The sequence below is a fragment of the Lepidothrix coronata genome, unplaced genomic scaffold, assembly GCF_001604755.1.
Source record: "Lepidothrix coronata isolate B3197 unplaced genomic scaffold, Lepidothrix_coronata-1.0 Scaffold374, whole genome shotgun sequence".
Lineage (NCBI taxonomy): Eukaryota > Metazoa > Chordata > Aves > Passeriformes > Pipridae > Lepidothrix > Lepidothrix coronata.
The window spans coordinates 49,447-67,676 of record NW_016690554.1 but is presented as its reverse complement, the minus strand read 5'-3'; the positions used below and the strand labels follow the sequence as shown (position 1 = coordinate 67,676).

Here is an 18,230-nt window from a genome sequence, read left to right as displayed (position 1 = left end):
GGGCTCCGTGGGGTGACACACGGCTCGGCAATGCCAAACCCTCCCACTGACCTCAGCGCCTTATCGCCGAGGCGTTGGAGCGAGACAATGAGCCAAGAAAATACCCGTGGGATGAGATCACCTCGGCTGTCTCTGCGGCTCCCAAAATGCCTCGGCTGTGCCGAGCCTGGAGAAGTGCGGCGTTACAGGCAGTGCCTGGGATGGAGGGGCTGTTTGCAGCCTCAGCACAAGTGCTGGGGTGTTGGTGACAGTGGTGACAGTGGAGACAGTGTCCCCTGACCACTGAGCCCCAAAACCTCTCCATGGCAATCTTCCCGACAAAGCTCCCTCCGGGTGCCTGCTTCTGTCTCAAACTCTGGATTCAAAGTCCAACCAGCTGGGAAGGAGAGCTGGACTTCAAGGAATCACACAAGTGCTGTTTCCGAGTGCCAGGATTCCCCAGGCTGCCCCCAAGGGGAGCAGGACACTGCATCCCCATGGGCAGGGAGCCAAGGCAGGGCCTCGGCCCTTCCTCTCCTCCCAGCATCCCAGCCAGAGGGATCCTTGTCCTCCTGGAGACACCCCCCACAAGCTGCCAGGCCTGAGCCTGACTCCTCTTCCCTGTCCTTTCTCTGAAACCTGCATCATTTTGGGTTTTCCCGGGCTTGTTCCCCCCTGTAGGGTTGTGTGGGGTGCTGCTGTGCAACAGGGTGAACTCCATTCCCAAAACTCCAATGGGGAACACTCCTCAACGTGACTGGGGAGGGCATAGGTAGGATTGGAATATTCCTGGTTGTGCTCAATCCCTCCCTCTTGTTGGTGCTTCGTGAGCAGGTGACTGATACAGCTCTTCCTCAGTGGAGGAAGGAGGGGAAAGATCCCTGCCCATCCAGAGGGAAACCCAAGCAGCCTCTGTGGGGGCACAGCTGGAGCAATGGGGGGACCAGGACTGATCCCATCCCAAAGAGGCTGATGGGGACATTCCCATGGGCAGCCATCCCCAAGACACGACTCCACACTTTGTTCCATTGCTCCAGCCCCTCCATGCCTCAGACATCTGTCCCAGAGTCAGAGCCCTGAGATTCCCCTTTTTTGGAGGGTATGCTGGAGCTGACCCTGGGTGAGGGTCACAGAAGGTTGGGGTGCTCCTGCTCCTCCCCCTGCTCTCTGACACCTTATTCTGGGTTCTCTTCTGCAGCTGGGACATCCCATATCCAGCACCTGGATAACCCAGGACACATCCCCACTCCTGGCAACTTCTGCCACAGTTGTCCATCACTCCGACACCCCGGGAGGTGATGCCATCCGCACCTTCACACAGCCACTTCTTAAGAATTTTGGGGAGGGGAAAAGCATGACTGAAAACAGAGCCAGGACCCTCCTCTTTCTCACCTTCCCCACATTTTAACCCCCCTGAGTCATTTCCATTCCTGGATGTTAAATTGCCCTTCTCTGCTTTCCTTTATTTCCCGGTTTCCTGCAGGGGGCTCGTTGTTCCCGATCTGCCGGCGCCGGTGAGACCCAGCCCCGGCATCCGCCAAGCAGATGCCAGCGAGGACAAAGGTGGAGCTCAGCGAGATCCCAGGAGCCACCAGCCCTGCGGGACACACGGCTCCTCATTTCCATAGCAAAACCCCTCGCTGTCGTTTTGCCACATCTGAGGAATTTTCTCTCTTTCCAGAGAAATTCAAAGCGCCGGGTGCAATTTCCTGCCCACCTGGCAGGGAACCCCCCACGGCTCCGGGAGAGGGGCAGCTCTGTCTCCTGTCCCAGAGCCCGGTGGGAGTGTGGAGTGACACAGTTCCACCCAGGAAAGTGCCACTGGCAGGTGGCCACAGGCAGCTTCCCCTCACTGGCCACCTTTGCCCACTTGACTCTGGAGCACATTCAGGCTGATGAATGGATCCATGCCCCCTCCCCAAGGCCGTGGGGGGGATCAGTACCCTAATTTGGAGACACTACCTGCAAAAAAGGGGAGTAGAACCAGCCCCCCTGCTCCCCATGGCTCTTTGGTGATGAAGATAAGCACACACGCCTGGATCCCTAAGGAATTTCACATCTTCCTGGCTATGAGGATAACCTGCCAGGGCCAAATCAGCTGGGCCCTGTGCTCCCAAACACAGAGTGAGAACTATCCATGCTGGAAGAGCAGCCCTGGCCAAGTCACACTGAAGTGGCTGAGGAGGAAGAAAAGGGGTGTTCACTCTTGTGCCTAATGATTTAGGCACAAGATTTTAAAGATTTTAGGCACAGATTTACAAATCCGTCTGTCTCCAAAGCATGGACAGGCTAAGTGGAATAAAAAAAGGAGAAGGAGAGCATTGGGTAGGGGTTTTTCTTCATCCCAGGATACCAAATGCAGCAGGAATTGTCACCTTCTTGCTGCTTCACCTCCCAACCCAGCACTGCCTGGGAAGGATGGAATGTGGATGAACCCACGGGCTGGTCTCGCCTGTCAGGAGGACGCAGACAGGTGTGGAGAGATGGGCTCCAGGAGGTCCCTTTTTGATGTCCATCAGGATAAACAGAGGCAGGGCCTCAGGAGCAGTTTGTCCAAGAGCAGGGAGGGGCTGGAGGGCTCTGCCCAGACTGTCACCGCCATGGATGGCAGAAATGCTCTTTCATAGAATCCTGGAATGGTTTGGGTTGGGAGGGACCTTAAACCTCATCTCATCCCACCCGCTGCCATGGGCAGGGACACCTTCCACTATCCCAGGTTGCTCCAAGTCCCTCCAACCTGGCCTTGGACACTTCCAGGGATGGGGCAGCCACAGCTTCTCTGGGCAACCTGTGCCACGTTTTTAACACCCTCATTGTAAAAAACTTGATATATCTCACAATATCATCTAAAATGCCGAGTACTGAACTCTCCAGTGGCAGATCCCCACCAGACTCCCACATTGGAGGTCTCCTTGCTCACAGCAATGAGTTTGGGGCTGGCCCTGGGGCTGGCAGCCTGCAGCTCTGCCAGCTTTTTGTTCCCAACCTCCTCTGGGAACATGGGGACAGCTCCGTTGTTGGAACAGCAATAGCTGCATCAGTTGGGACAAATTAGAGCCCCTTGGTCAGGATGCTGGAGCGGTTTTTGTGACACCTGGAAGCCTCCAACGGGAATGTGAAGAAGCCCAGGTGAACCGACACAGTGGTCCTGGTTTTCTGAGCAGTTTCACCTTTTATGACATTCTGGGCTTGTGTCCTGGAGAAACCTTCATCTGTACATGGGGTACTTTCCCAGCCCAGCCAAGGTGGGAAGGTTTGGCTGGGGCTAAATATCCCCCTTCCCAGTCAGACAAGGTGGGAAGGTTTGGTTGGGATAAACTTCATCCTTTTCCACCCCAGCCAAGGTGACAAGGTTGAGTCGGGATAAACTTTATCCTTCCCCAGCCCAGCCAAGGTGGGAAGCTTTAGTTGGGATAAAGCTCCCCATTTCCCAGCTCAGCCAAGGTGGGAAGGTTTAGTTGGGATAAAGCTCCCCATTTCCCAGCTCAGCCAAGGTGGGAAGGTTTAGTTGGGATAAAGCTCCCCATTTCCCAGCTCAGCCAAGGTGGGAAGGTTTAGTTGGGATAAAGCTCCCCATTTCCCAGCTCAGCCAAGGTGGGAAGGTTTCCTTGGCCTCCAAGCGAACCCCTCCAAGCAGAGCCGCATGTTTTAGCTCGATGATACAATAGAAAATGCCTCCCAAGTCCTGGCCCTCTGGAGCATTTCCTTAGCTCGCTGGAATTTCCGCTCAGTCCTTCCTCTCCCAGGCTCTTACCGAAATCCTGTGTCACCACACGGCTCTGGAGAGCAGCCAGCTCTCGGAGTCCCCCTCCCAGGTCTCCCACCGATGTGCCGGGGATTTGCAAGGAGCAGCTCCTGGAGGGTGTCAGCTCCGTCGTGCCCCTTGATTAATCACCAAAGGCCACTCTGCCAATCAAGGAAAGATTTACAAGGCAGGCAGGAAGCCCTTGTTTTCACAGGAGTGCCTCAAACACACGCACACAGTAGGAAAAGCAAACATTCCAGGCATACCAAGGGATCCACGGGATCAAAATTCCCCAAACAGCCCAGATTAAGATACTTGGCTGCACATGGAAACACTAAAACCTGGACTCAAGGATTTAATTGTGTTGTTGAGCGGAGGGCCCTGTGGAACAACCTGAGCGGGCTGGGAACAGCCACCCCAGGGGGCAGGGAGAGGGTCAGCGGTGCTGCCCTCCCTACAATAAAGGTCAGGGCTGGCCCCCACCCCTCTCCCAGCTCCATATGGTTGCCAGAGCCTTCTGGCAGAGTTTAATGTGAGTTTTCCTTTGGAAAAGCTCAGCCCTGCTCCTCAGCGAGTCAGGCAGAGTTGCTCTGAATAAACTCAGCACCAAATGCGAGCCTGTGGGAGCAGAGAGAACCCCTGAGATCCCCGGCCTGAGGGTAGTGCCTGTGCTGGGTCCATACATGTTACCTCCCATCCTGCCCTACAGCCTCTGGAGTGAGTGGGAACACTCCCATCATCTCCAGACCCAGGAGATGCAGCCACATTGCTGTCTGACAGTGATCTTTTGTTTTATGGATTTTACAGGGACCATGAGAAAGACAGGAGGGAAACCCCCATGCCTGGAAGTGTTCAAGGCCAGGCTGGATGGGGCTCTGACAGCCTGGTCTGGTGGAAGGTGTCGCTGTGCCTGCAGGATGAGAAAGCAAGAGGCATCAGAAATTTTTCTGAGCTGGAAATATCCTCCCTCTGTTGCTGTATAAAGGCTCCTTTCCCATCTTTCTGTAAACCACCCCACAGAATTTGACCCCACCTGTTATGTGTGGCTTGTCCACTTCTGCTCCAAATCCAGCTGCCAGTGGCTTGTCCCAGCAGGATGTTCCAGCTCCCACTCACAGATGGTTCCTGGAAGAGCAGTGGAAGAGATTGATAAGGAAATAAGTCACCTGCTGGAAGTGAGAGTTAAAGGGAAGCATATGCTTGAGATCAAAGAATCACAGGATGGTTTGGGTTGGAAGGGAACTCCAATCTCCCTGTGGGAACTCCACCTGCCACTAGACCAGGTTGCTCCAAGCTCCATCCAACCTGCCTTTCTTTCCTGGAAGTCAGCACCTTCCCTTTCCAGGACTTATCCAGGTGCTCCCAGGCTTCTAGCTTGGCAATTCCCATCTGAAAAGTCACACCAAGAAGCCACCCCGAGGGAGATGATCACCACACACACCACTCGGGGATCAGATGGTCCCAAGATCCAGCAGCTGCTGAGAAAACAGGATAAAGAGTGGTGGTCTAGAAGGAAGTGGTCAAGTATAATCACTTGTTTGTCCTTCAGAGGGTCAGGGATAAAATCCCTGGAGCGTGTGGTCAGGAGATCTGGTGTCAGGAGGACCATTGCTGTCACCCACCCCAGATGCTGGGCAGGCTGGAGGCCTCAGTTAAACATTCTGTCTGCACACTAAGAGTTCCCAAGGGCTCCCCCAGAGCCCTCCAGCATCAGGCTGCTCATCCTGGGCATCTGCTGCCTCCAGGACCTGTTTTCTGGCCAGGAGGAGTTGGAAGTGAGAGGTGGGGAAATATAAGAGCAGGTGGAATCTGCCTATCCTGACCTCAGAATGGGGTTGGGAGCCCTGGTCAAGGTGCTTCAGGTGCCCTCTGTCCAGCCTTGCCTTTCTTTACTTTGTCTTCCCATCTCTTCTCTTTTCCTAGCTTTTCCTTACCATGCCCTCATTTCCCATCCCTTGCTTTGCCTTCCCATCACTCCCTTTCCTTCCTCTTCTTTTCCTTACCTTTCTGAGGGAAACCAAACAGGTGTTCAGGCTAGAGGCCCTTCCCATCCCGTGCCTTTTGATCCCTTCCCTTGCTTTTCTTTCCCTTCCCTTCTTTTTCTTCCCATCCCCTGCCTTCCCATCCCTTCCCTTGCTTTCCTTTAATTTCTCTTCCCATCCTGTGCCTTGTCTTTCCTTGCCGTGCCTTCATATCCCTTGCCCTGCCTTCCCGTCTCTTCCTTTCCCTTGCTTTCCCTTACCACACCTTCACTTCCCATCCCCTACTTTGCTTTCCCATCCCTTCCCTTGTTTTTCTTCCCTTCTCTTCCCTTCCCTTCCCACCCCTTCCCTTGCTTTCCCTTGTCTCACTTTCCCATCCCTTCCCTCTCGCCATCATCCTGCAGGCTGTTCCACATGAAATCCTGGACACAGGGATTTAAATGACAGATTATGTCTCCTTAGCTTTATATACTTAAATCAAGTGTGTACCTAAAATTACCCATCATTTCCCAAACTAATTACTCAGCGGAATTACTTTGTTATCCCACTAATTTGAAACACCAGGTACTGGAACCCCATTGCTGTCACACAGAAGCTGCACTAAAGGTAAGGACTTTGGGCAAAGTGTAAATAATGAGCAATAAATAATAATTAATGATGGAAATTCTCTGTGCTCCCTCTGGGATTGGAGGTGGGACAGAGTAATTGGGGTGTATCGAACAGCCAGTGACTGGATTTTGGGTTACGTGCACCAAATATCATCATTTTGAGTCACACCACGTCAGTACCCCGAGCAAGGAGCTCAGAGGCAGAGTAAGGATGAAGTCATGGAGGGAACCAGCAGCTGCAAAAATACCAGGATTGGGAAACGCAGCTGATGCAAAACTGCTCTGGGAAGACACACCAGGAATTACAACACACAGCCCTTGTTGTTATGTGTTCCAAGGAAAAAAAAAAAAAGAAGAAGAAAAAGGGAAAATTTTGCTGTGAGGAAAACAGTGCAAGAAGAAAGTTTGCTCAGCCTGGTGGCATTAATGTAATTAAATCCTAATTTATTCATTTACTTGGTTATTGATGTTTCAGAGATGGCAAAAGTCTACACAACAACACCGTGTGAAATAGACCCAGCTCATGTAATTCCACGTTAATGATCCTGTGTTTGGGATAAACTCTTCCAGCTGCAGAGGTTACAGGATGAGCACCGGCGGCTCCCACCCCATGGACACAGCCAGGCACATTCCCGGCTCACACAAAATCAGTCAGATACTTAAATTTACTTAACAGCCCCAAATGCCCTTAGAATTCTACTGTCCTGTGAGGCTGAGGAAGGGGAGTGAGCGGGACGTACTTTATCCAAGTGAGGATAAGGAAGGGGAGTGAATAGGAGGCACGTGATCTCGGTGAGGATGAGGAAGGGGAGTGAATGGGAGGCACGTGATCCTGGTGAGGATGAGGAAGGGGGTGGAAGGAGGCTCTGCAGCTCCTGCGTGGCGCTGCCATGCCCTCTGCTGGGCTCTGCATCCAGGCTCAGCCTCCTTCCTTGAAGCCTGAAGTGTAGCGGACTGGGGATTAAGCTCCTAAAGCAACCAGGAAGGTCGTTTTAGTTAAACCAGATCCCACCACCCCTTGGATTTCCTTCGGGCAGGAATAGCCAGCGGGACCTGCTGCGGAAAAACCTGCTTTAATCTCCCCATTTTCCTCCCCGCTTTCCTTACTTCCTCCCTTTGAAACATCGTTCCTGCTCCCGTGGAAACGCTGGAGCCAGGCTCCGGGATGCGGCTCCCGCTGCCCCTTCCCAGCCCGGAGCGAACGGTTGGGAAGTGATAGAGGAAAGCATCCAGGAGCCCTTCTTTTAAAGGCGGAGCAGGCGCGGGAATCGCGGCGGGAATGCGGCCATTCCCAAGGATTCCAGGCGCGAGGAGCGGGCGAGCCACGCGGCACCACCGGGCTGCCCGAGCTCCAAGACGGCGCTCCAGAACCGGCGCTCCGTCAGTCGCGACAGCAGCAGCTGAGGAGACGCTGCCCCGTGAGCCGGGCACGGCTCGGTGAGCCCCGGGACGGGAATTCCGCACCCCGGGCCCGGACAGGGAGGGCGGGAAAACAGAGGGACATCCCTGCTTTTCCTGGGAGGCGGGGTGGGGCTTCTCCACCGCGGAGCCCCGGAGAACGGTAGGAGCCCCGAGGGAGGGCAGGAATCCCGGGGAAGGTAAGGAGCTCCAGTAAAGAGCAGGAATCCCAGGGAAAGGCAGGAACCCCAGGGAATGCCCAGCGACTCCCCCAACACCACACAGGGACGCCGGGCACTGATCCCCACCAGAGCCCAGCTCCCCCAGCGGGGAAAGCTCCTCGCCCAGCTCGCGGGGCCGGCCGGGGAGGGGTCGGGACGGGGCCAGAAGGGGCGGAAACGGCCCCAATTTCGGCTTCGAAATATTTTAAAGCGCGCGCGCCCCATCCACGCGCGGGGGGGGGGCGGGGCGAGGCGGACGGGGGCGTGGCCACCCGGCGTGCGTCACGGGGCGGGGCGGGCCCTGGCGGCGCGGTGGGCGGGGCCGGGCGGTGCGGTGGGCGGGGCCGGGCGGTGCGGTGGGCGGGGCCGGGCGGTGCGGTGGGCGGGCCCTGGTGCCGCGGTGGGCGGGCCCTGGTGCCGCGGTGGGCGGGCCCTGGTGCGCGGTGGGCGGGGCCGGGCGGCGCGGTGGGCGGGGCCGGGCGGCGCGGTGGGCGGGGCCGGGCGGCGCGCGGGGCGCACGCACTTCCTGCGCGGCGCGCGGCCCATGTACCAATGGCTGCTGGGGGCCCTCCGCGCCCTCCGCGCCGCCGCCAGACCCCAGCCCGCACCGCAGCCCGGCCCGGACCCGCGCAGCGCAAAGAGGCCGCTCCCCAGGTCAGCCCCCGCCGCCAAACACGGCGGTCCCCTGGCCCCGGCCCTCCTGCTGCTGCCCCGCCGCCCGGCGCCCCGCGTGGGTCCCTGATATTCCCCAAAAATCCATAAGAAAGCCCCGGGTGCCGCGGTGATCGTGGGTCCCGGGTGTCCCCGATGGATCCATTGGCAAACCCACGTGCCGCGGTGATTGTGGGTCCCAGATATTCTCGATAAATCCATAAAAAAACCCCAGATGCTGAAGGGATTGTGGGTTCCGGGTATTCCCAATAAATCCCAGATGCTGCGGTGATTGTGAGTCCCAGATATCCCCGATAAATCCATTGGCAAACCCAGGTGCCGAGGTGATTTAGGGTCCCAGATATTCCCAGTAATTCCCAGATCCTTAAATGATAGTGGGTCCGGGATATTCCCGATAAATCCCAGATGCTGAAGGGATCGTGAGTCCCAAATATTCCTGATAAATCCCAGATGCTGAAGTGATTGTGGGTCCCAAATATTCCCGACAAATCCCAGATGCTGAGGTGATTGTGGGTCCTGGATATTCCCCATAAATCTACTGGCAAACCCAGCCCCTCGTTTCCTTCCCATCTGCACGGTGGGGGCTTGAAGAGGATCAAAGGGGTGGGGATCAAAGGATCAAAGCAGGTGTGCTGGAGGAGCAGGGAAGGGTATATGCTGGATGGAGGAAAGCCATGGAATATGGATGTGGCAGGATAAAAGGGGGCTGCCTTCCCAGGCATTACCCAGGAGCTCCCAGTGCCAATATCTGAACCATCTCATCTCCACCGCTGGGAACAGAGGGAATGTATCCATTCCATGCTCTGCTTTGGGCAGTGTGGTGGCTCCCTCTGGGAGGAACTTCCTTAGTGCCCCATTCCAGAGTGAATGAGGCAAAGGAATGCCTCTGGAAAGAGCCACGTGTTGCACAAGAAGTTTCCACCAAGGGGCAGCTCAGGAGGAATGAGCTCTTGGGAAGAAAAATAGGAACATCCATTGCGCTCTGTTCCTAAAGGAAAAGGTTTTGCTGGACTTTATCAGGGTATCAACTGATAGAATCCTGGGATTTGGGCTTCTGAGAAAGGGTGAGGCTGGTAATTATTTCAAGGACTCGTTCCCAAGCACTGACTCAGCAGATTATTGAAGTTGTGGAAGTGGATGTAAGCAGGACTTGCTTTCCCACCTTTTATTTCCTGTCCTACTTAAACTTTCCTTTGCAACTCAATATAGTGACATGAACCTGGATGGCTAAGTGACCTCTGGAATGCTGCTCTCCTCGAGGAAAGAGGAAAACTTTACACACTTAAGGAATTTTTTGGTGGTAGGAACACATGTTAAACATCAGGAAGCATTAACAGAAAGGAAAAAAAAAGGCCTGATATGGTTTAGTGGGATGATCCCAGAGATCACGGGAGATCTTTGAGATATGTGAAGGGAAGTTGGGAGCTGAACTGTGGTTGCCAAACACTGTTGTGCCTCTTCTTTCCTCAGTGTTGCGTCACCTGTGGAAGATCCTGACGATATTCCTGAAAAGAAGCAGAAAACAGGTATTGCACCTCACAAAGGGGTTAATGTGCCTGGTTTTCCTTGGGTTTGAGGTGCCTTGGGTAACTCTGGATTTTGTACTTCACAATTGCTGCTGAAACTGTGGATTTCTGAGCTGTTTTTGTGGCCTGAGGGGGTCTCACGGGGCCGGGGCCTACTGATGGTGTGTCCCAGTGTTCAAAATCCATGTGGATTTGGCACTTGGGAACATGGCTAAAGGTGGCCTTGGCAGAGCTGGGACTTGATGATCTTAGAGGGCTCTTCCAGCCTGAGGGTTGGAGATTGTGACCTGATGAAGGGAAAAGTAGGGAACAGCTTTTTCCCTCCTGGGAATTCCATGTATTTGCACCAAGGATAACTCCTGCCTGTGTGTGGTACAGGGATATCCCAGGTCTGTCTGGCACTGAGCCCCTGCAGGACAGGACAAAGAGCGTTTTAAGTCAAAGCTGTGGCTGTCCCTCAGGGAATGCAGAGCTATTCCTGCTAATTCCTGCTTGGGAATGGTGCTGCCCCTGGTGTCGCGGGAGGGGCTGTTGGTGTGTTGTTGAAATGAGTTACCTGGGTCAGGTGGGATCGAGGAGTTGAGTTGGGTTTTGGTGCAAATAGAAACCCTAATTTTCCTTTCCTGGCCTGGTGGTGTGGGTTTTTTTCCAGAATGTCTCATCTGCGGGACTAACAAGAGACCCGAAGACGTTCCTGTGGCCGCCCAGTTGCCACCCAAGGCAACAAGAGGGTGCCAGGAGGCTTCGGGCGGCGATGCCACTTCTCTCCCTGAGCCTGGAAAAAGGGTGAGCAAAGATTTAGGGGAGAACTCAGGGATAAGCTTGTGCTGTGTTAATCCCTGCATGTGTGAGGTGATCCCGTCAGAGCTGCTGCTGCAACCTGGACCAGCAAACCCTGGGCCCCGAGTCAGGGCAGAGCTGACTGGATTTTGGGAAGCCTGAGGTTTGCTTGGGTTCACATTCAGGTTGTACTCCCTCTGGTGCTTCTTTTTGTTTTTATTTCAGGCTCAGGCCACTTCTGACTCTTCATTTGAAAGTGCAACAGACTCTGTGGCAGATGAGGACGGAGTAGAAGTTGGTAAGGCTGGACAGCAAGTTCTTCACTCGTTTCTGTGTGCTGCTGCCCTGTGCAGCTCCACCCCAGGCTTAGGGACTCATTAGTGAAGGCACAATGTCTGGGAATACTGGAGTGTGAGCTCTGTTTCTTCCCTGCATCCTGGCTTTGCTTCTGGATTGGGATCAGGGCTGGGAACAGGCTCCTCAGGGCAGTGGTCACAGCCCCAAACCTGCCAGAGCTCCAGGAGGGTTTGGACAATGCCCTCAGGGACAGGGTAGGATTGATGGGGTGTCCTGTGCAGGGGTGGGAGTTGGACTGGATCCTTGGGGTCCCTTCCAGGGATATTCTGTGATTTATCCTGGCATCTCAGTTCAGGAGCTGCCCTGGATGCAACTCTGTTGCCTTCAGTTGTGCCCACTGTTAGATTATCAGAAGAAAATTGTTTTAAGTGCTAAGTTTAGGTAGCAGAGCCTCATAACCCTCTTTTATCCAGGTTTAGGCTGGTAACGTTCCGTAGTTGCCGATCTGAAGCAACATAACACAAATAATATAAGGACGTAAGGGAGAAAATGAAAGTAATTTATCTTTGGTGAAGCTCTTTGAACTCCTGAAACTCCAGTTTCCTTGAACAGTTGCTGATGGTTTGCACTCTTCTCTTGCAGCTAAAATGCCTTGTGACACCAACACGTGCTTGGCTAGGGAGGCACTATCCCTTCCTTACAAGGGAGTCCCATATCTCAGGTAAAAATCCTTCTATGTTTCCTTTCACTTCTTCCCTGAAGGTTTTTTTTGTCCTTCACTTTCATCCTTGAACTTCCTCTGTGTTGCCCAACATTTGTATTTGTGTCCACAGAGCAGGATTTTTCCAAGGTGTTCTGTATTAAGGGAGGTCTCCAGCTGTGGTTTTTGTTTTTCTTTAACCAACTTTAAACTTGCTCTTTAAATCCAGATAGTTCATACACACAGGAGATCTGAGGAAGATGAACAAGTACAACACTTCCACCTCCTGTGGCTGGAGGAAGTGTTAAACTTGGCAAGAGGCTGAGACCAGGAGTGTAGAGAAAAACCCACAACCACAAAAAAACCCCACCCCCAAAAAAACCCCAGAGAATTCCATTGGGAAACACTTTTTTACTCTGAAGTTGGTCACCTAGAGAGGTGGTGGAGTCTCTGTCCATGGAGATGTTGGAAAACCTACCTGAACAAGGTCTTGGGCAGCCTGCTGTGGGTGCCCCTGCTTGAATCAGGAGGTGTTAATTAAAATCTAACTAATAAAATCAGGAGGTTTGAGTGTTCTCTTCATACAGTTTCTTTTCTGTTGCTGTTTTTAGCCTGAACAAGAATAATCACCACATCCAACCAGCTCCAGACAGCCCTGTGACACCCAGGCCCCCCATCAAGGAGCTCCCCGTGCCAGGTCCCACCTCTCCAGGAGCCAATAGCGTGGGGAGGCCCCTGTGTGCTGCTGAGGAGGTAATCTGGGGAGAAGGGAATTCCTTTGGGATGAAACTGCTGCATAGTTCCTCCACAGTTAGACTGAGACGAGAGGAAGGGGTGGGAATTCCTGCTGAAGTTTTTTTTCCTTCCCCTCTCTTAGGATGTTCGTCGAGGAGAAAGCCAGAAATACAAAGAGATCTTGAAGCTGTTCAAGGAAAAATATCCTGGACGTCTTAATTCTCCCCAGCCAGCAAACTTCAACAAGTAATTATAAGCAAAATGTCCCTTAACTCTTGGGGGGTGACTTTGTTGTACATGGAAGGGGAGGGGAATTAACCTTTTCTGCTCTCAGGGCTCTGGACAGAATCAAATGTCACAATTGATGAGTCTCTCTTGAAACAGTGGAGACAGAACATGTGACTCTTTTGTATTCACTGAGTTGACAGTAGCCAAGCTTGTGGATGTAAACTCATGGAAATTAGTGTTTGGTCATGGAACCAGTGACAGGATTGTTCTGTTAAGGGATTAAACAGCCTAATTTTACTTCATATATTTCTATTGCTTTAACTGTGGCTTCCAGCTGTAATTGAGACAGTTGGGTACAAATCAACTGTGGCCTTTCTAATGAATTGTTGTGCACTGGTAACAAATCACTTGGGAAAACTGTGATTCTTCTCCATCTTTTTTTTTTTTATGCTACTCCAAAGCGTTCAGACCCACTCCAAGGAACCAGTGGCGACTGGGAGTCACCTGAAAGGACAAAAATCCAGGGGTGTCTATCCAGGTGTGACACAAAGGGCCAGTGAGTATCCCCAGGATTCAGGTCTGGTCTTTGTAGGTTGGCTTCCAAACAAAACAGGGCATTTCCTCCCCCCCTCCCAAACCATAGGTAGTTATTGGCTAAACTGGCTTTGTGAGGGTTTTACTGGAGGGGAAAAAATTGGTTTAAAATGGTGTTTGAGACATGGCTGTACCAGTGCTGTTTGTAGCTGCAGATGTGACCCCACTGCCCAGGGGGAAGGTGGTGGTACCTGAGTTTTTGTACCAGGGGAGGAGAATATGTGACTGTGCACCCCCAGATGCTGCTTCTTAACTCAGAGCTGCTCTGAGTTAATCCAGTTTAATGCTAGACAGGCCTATTTCTATGATAGCAGAGCTTCCAAACCACATAAACTAATTGCATATATGTTTAATATTGTCCCCGGTGTTTTTTCCCCCGCTGCTCATTATTTCAATGTTGTTTCATCACTACTTCTTTTTACACATCTGGGCTTTTCTTTTGAAATCATATGGGGTTTGAAGTGATTTCTGAGCAGGTGCCAGAGTCTGAACTTCTAACCATACAGCCATCAGTCAAAGTTCTGGTGGTGTCACCCAGAAACCAGGAGTGGCTGGGGTGGAAAGTCACCTTCTTGTTGTCATTTTGCTGCTTTTCTGTGCAGGTGTCAAACATGGAGATGTTTTCAGCCCCCAGTTGCCTCAGAGAGGTGTCATGGTCAGGTAGGAGTGTCCTTTAATTGTGGTCCCTGTTTCTTTTGGCTCGGGGGGCATGAGTCTCTCAGCCTCCAGAAGACAACTCCAGTTTATCATCTCAGTGTGGGGGGAAAGGAGCAGCTGGTTTGTGGAACTGCTCAAAGCCAGTTGTCCCTCAAATCTGGCTCCCCTGCCAGAGCTGCTTCTTTCTGGGAGAAGGAAGCCAGTGGGGGGGACAATGGTGGCTGCACCAGGTTGCCCTTGGGTTTGCAGAATCCCTTGTTGCCTGTGAGCGTCTTTGTGCCAAACCATTAATGAGCTGACATCACAGTTCCTGTGGATCCTGAGCTGACATCACAATTCCTGTGGATCCTGAGCTGACATCACAATTCCTGTGGATCCTGAGCTGACATTGCAATTCCTGTGGATCCTGAGCTGACATTGCAATTCCTGTGGATCCTGAGCTGACATNAGCTGACATTGCAATTCCTGTGGATCCTGAGCTGACATCGCAATTCCTGTGGATCCTGAGCTGACATTGCAATTCCTGTGGATCCTGAGCTGACACCGCATTTCCTATGGATCCTAAGCCATAAGGTTTAGGGACCTTGTAAAGCCTGGAGGGCCTGAGTCAGTTTTTGTGGCTGCAGGATGCCTTGAGTTTGAACAGAAGCCCAGAAAGGGAGTGTGCAGTCGGGTGGTCCCTCACCAGGGGCCAGTGGGCTCCTTGGTGGCAGAACTGGCAGTGCTGGTGCCTTTGGGTTTTGGAGGCAAAGGGGTTGGCTGTAGCTACAGGGAGGGATTTTGGTTTGGCAGTGTGATCTACTCATCTTCCTGCCCTTAGATGAGAGAGGAGAAAGCACAGATGGGAGCAGGGAGACGTTCAGTCGTGGCAGTCCTGTTTATAGGTAGTTTTGTCCCTATTCTTCTCCCCCCTTAGACACAAGGACTATATTTAGCTGTGCAGCACCATCCTGTGTCAAATTGTCACTGCTTCCCCTAAGCTGGAGGGGAGAGAAGGAAATAACTGGTACAGTGTGATAGGTTTGAGTCGAAGGAACATTTTCTTGCCTTTTTTTTTCAGATTTAGCAAGGAACATTTTCTTGCCTTTTTTTTTTTCAGATTTAGCCCCTAAATGAAGTCATTTGAGAGGGCCTGTGATCTCTCTTACCATGTGCCTTTAAAGCACATGGTAAGAGTGTAGGACACTATGAGAGTCTGTTGTAAGTCTCCCTCTTGGAAAAGGAGATTGTTTTGTGATAGTGGGACAGATATGGACAACTTTAATGTCTGTGTGTTTGTTTGCTCTTCAGAGCCTGCATGGTTTTAATGCTCATCCTCTCCACAGGGGGATAGTGCCTCTCTTTGACTAGAGAAGGCAAGTAAACCCCCCGTAGCTTCCCATTCCCCCCAGATTCCATGTGCTGCTCATAGTTCCCATAAGCCAACTGCACTTGGACAGGTGCAGATGTTCCTGTTCCACTGGCAGTGGAACTCCTGGCATGTGGTGTTTGTCACCAGGAGGGCCCAAAAACACTCGATAGAGAAAGTGCTGGTTGCTCCCCTGTTTTCCAAAGAATAAAACTGAGTTTGGCACCTGTAGGTGGAAGAAAGTTTGTAAAGCTTCCAGCTCTTCATCTATCCCAGAGTTGCTGCTGCAGAAGGAATGGGGCAGGAAACTGAGATGTTGTCGAATGTCAGATTCAGCCTTGAAAAAACACTTCTTATCCTGAAGGTGAATTCCTGGGGATTTCCTGGGATAGGCTGGATATCCAACTCACTTGCCTCTCTTTCTCTCTCCTCAGCTACTACACACCACCAGAAGACTCCCATGGACAGGGAATACCAGGGAAACAAGCTGTTGCAGTGGTAAGCCTCAGTTAGTCATTATTTCACTTTTTTAAAGGAAAGTATAACTCATCTCTGGTCAGGATCCAAAACAAAATTTGTAGTGTGGAAATCAGAAATATTAGTCCTGATCTCAGCTTGGTACCTTGGAGGCTTTGCTGGTGCTCTGATTGTTGGTCCAAGCCAAGGGATCTTCCTGCCTCTCTGGCCTCTGTTCTGAGGGCGCAGTTGGGATGCAGTCACCACTCAAAAGTGACTTTGGAGTTTGCTGCTTGGCTGTATCTACAAAAACACTCCCAGCTTGATACACAGGCAGGATTTTCTGCACTGTGCCACCCAAAACTCCTGTGCTTGCTCTGTAACTTCATGTCCTTTTGTCTAACAGGGCCGGGGTGGAGCTGACATGTCCCAAGGGATGTTATTCCAGTTCCATGTGACACCTGTTCTGTCCAAAGACTTCTTTTTTGTGGACAGAGAGCCACTCCCACGCTCAGAAAAGCCAGCAGAAGACTTTGCTCCACTCACAGAGGTACCTGTGCTCAAACCAGTGCTGTTGCTGGTGTAGCAAATCCCTGCAGTGCCTGTTGCTGTGGCACCTGAGCTGAATTTAGGGGTTGTTTGATGTTGCCGTGCTCCATGTCCTGTTTCACGAGTCCTTCCCCGCTGAATTGTCCATTCCAGGCCATGGAGAGGGAGATCTCTGCTGCCTTTGGCAAAGGGGAGCCTGGTGAGATCCTGAGCAGTGCCTTCAAGCTCAAGGTCACTCGTGAGGACATCTGCACCCTGCAGCAGCTGTGCTGGCTCAACGACGAGGTGAGAGGAGCTGCAGCACAGGGATGCTCTAACCCAGCACTTGTGCAGGAGCACCCCTTCTCTGGGTGCTTACGGCTCTGCTGTTTCTGGAGGTTCCTTTCCTTGGGTTGTGCAGCTCCCAGGGGTCAGGCTGGGTTGCTGGAGTGGGTGCAGGTGCTTTTATCCAACAGCACAAGTCACCAAGGGCAACATTCCCAGAGCCAAAGCTGCCAGCTGGGCTTGTCTCAGTTGGGTACTCAAGGGTGGCCAGCAAAGACATGTTGGTGCCTTTTTCATTTGCCAAGTTACTGCCTTCTCTTACATCTCAACTTTCCTCTCTCTGGCCCAGGTCATTAATTTCTACATGAACCTTCTGGTGGAAAGAAGTAAGAAGGAAGGCTATCCAGCACTCCATGCCTTTAGTACCTTCTTCTACCCCAAACTCTGTTCTGGAGGCTACAAAGCAGTGAGGAGGTGGACCAGAGGTGTGGATCTCTTCAAGCAGGATCTCATCCTGGTGCCCATTCACCTCAGAGTGCACTGGACGCTGCTGGTGAGTCAAACTGGCCTTTTATTTAGGGGATGGGAGGAACAAAACTAGCAAGAAAAGTCTTTTAGGGTTTGGGATGTGCTTTGTCCAACATTCACCTTTTAATCCCAGGTCATAGATGTCAGAAAGAAAACTATCAAATACTTTGATTCCTTGGGACAGAAAGGAGACAACATTTGTAAAACCCTGCTGTGAGTAGCTACATTTTTATCCTTTTGATTGTTTTGAGGCCTTTTTCCTTCCCCACTTGGAGTGGTCCTGCCCTGGCACAGGCTGCTCCTCACTTTGTCCCTCTTCTGTTCTGCTCAGTGTTTTAAATCACCTGGAGTGTAACTGGGGCAGGTTTTCATGTGTTCTGGACATCCTTACGTGTCTTTGCCAGTAAAAATCCCTAATCCAGCAGCTTTTTAGAGTGAGAGCAGCCCCACAGAGACAAACCACAGAATCCCAGAATCCCTGAGGTTGGAAAAGCCCTCCCAGCCCATGGAGTTCCCCCTGTGCCCGATACCCACCTTGTCCCCCAGCCCAGAGCACTGAGTGCCATGGCCAGGCCTTCCTTGGACACCTTCAGGGGTGGGGACTGCAAACCTCCCTGGGCAGCCCCTGCCAATGCCTGACAGCCCTTTCCAGGGAGAAATTCCTCCTGGTATCCGACCTGAGCCTCCCCTGGCACAGCTGGAGGCCGTTCCCTCTCCTCCTGTCCCTTGTTCCCTGGGAGCAGAGCCCAACCCCACTCATCTCTCCCCTCCTCTCAGGGAGTTGCAGAGCCAGAAGGTCCCCCCCGAGCCTCCTTTTCTCCAGGCTGAGCCCCCCCCAGCTCCCTCAGCCTCTCCTGCTGCTCCAGCCCCTTCCCAGCTCTGTTCCCTTCCCTGCACATGCTCCAGCCCCTCCATGTCCTTCCTGAACTGAGGGGCCCAGAACTGGACACAGCCCTGGAGGGG

The 18,230-nt window shown here is 52.6% G+C and overlaps 1 protein-coding gene across 1 annotated transcript in view; it reads left to right on the top strand.

Moving 5' to 3' along the window:
* The first annotated feature begins 8,477 nt into the window (after positions 1-8,477).
* The window catches only part of SENP2 (SUMO1/sentrin/SMT3 specific peptidase 2), an 11,570-nt gene continuing 1,817 nt past the window's right edge, over positions 8,478-18,230 (top strand). Inside the window, exons 1-14 of the mRNA XM_017839105.1 lie at positions 8,478-8,587; positions 10,076-10,131; positions 10,784-10,917; positions 11,137-11,209; positions 11,851-11,929; positions 12,520-12,661; positions 12,786-12,889; positions 13,333-13,427; positions 14,068-14,125; positions 15,905-15,968; positions 16,333-16,476; positions 16,629-16,760; positions 17,089-17,292; positions 17,401-17,480. Of these exons, the coding sequence (XP_017694594.1) occupies positions 8,478-8,587; positions 10,076-10,131; positions 10,784-10,917; positions 11,137-11,209; positions 11,851-11,929; positions 12,520-12,661; positions 12,786-12,889; positions 13,333-13,427; positions 14,068-14,125; positions 15,905-15,968; positions 16,333-16,476; positions 16,629-16,760; positions 17,089-17,292; positions 17,401-17,480 (1,475 nt within the window). The remainder of the gene's footprint in view (positions 8,588-10,075; positions 10,132-10,783; positions 10,918-11,136; positions 11,210-11,850; positions 11,930-12,519; positions 12,662-12,785; positions 12,890-13,332; positions 13,428-14,067; positions 14,126-15,904; positions 15,969-16,332; positions 16,477-16,628; positions 16,761-17,088; positions 17,293-17,400; positions 17,481-18,230) is intronic.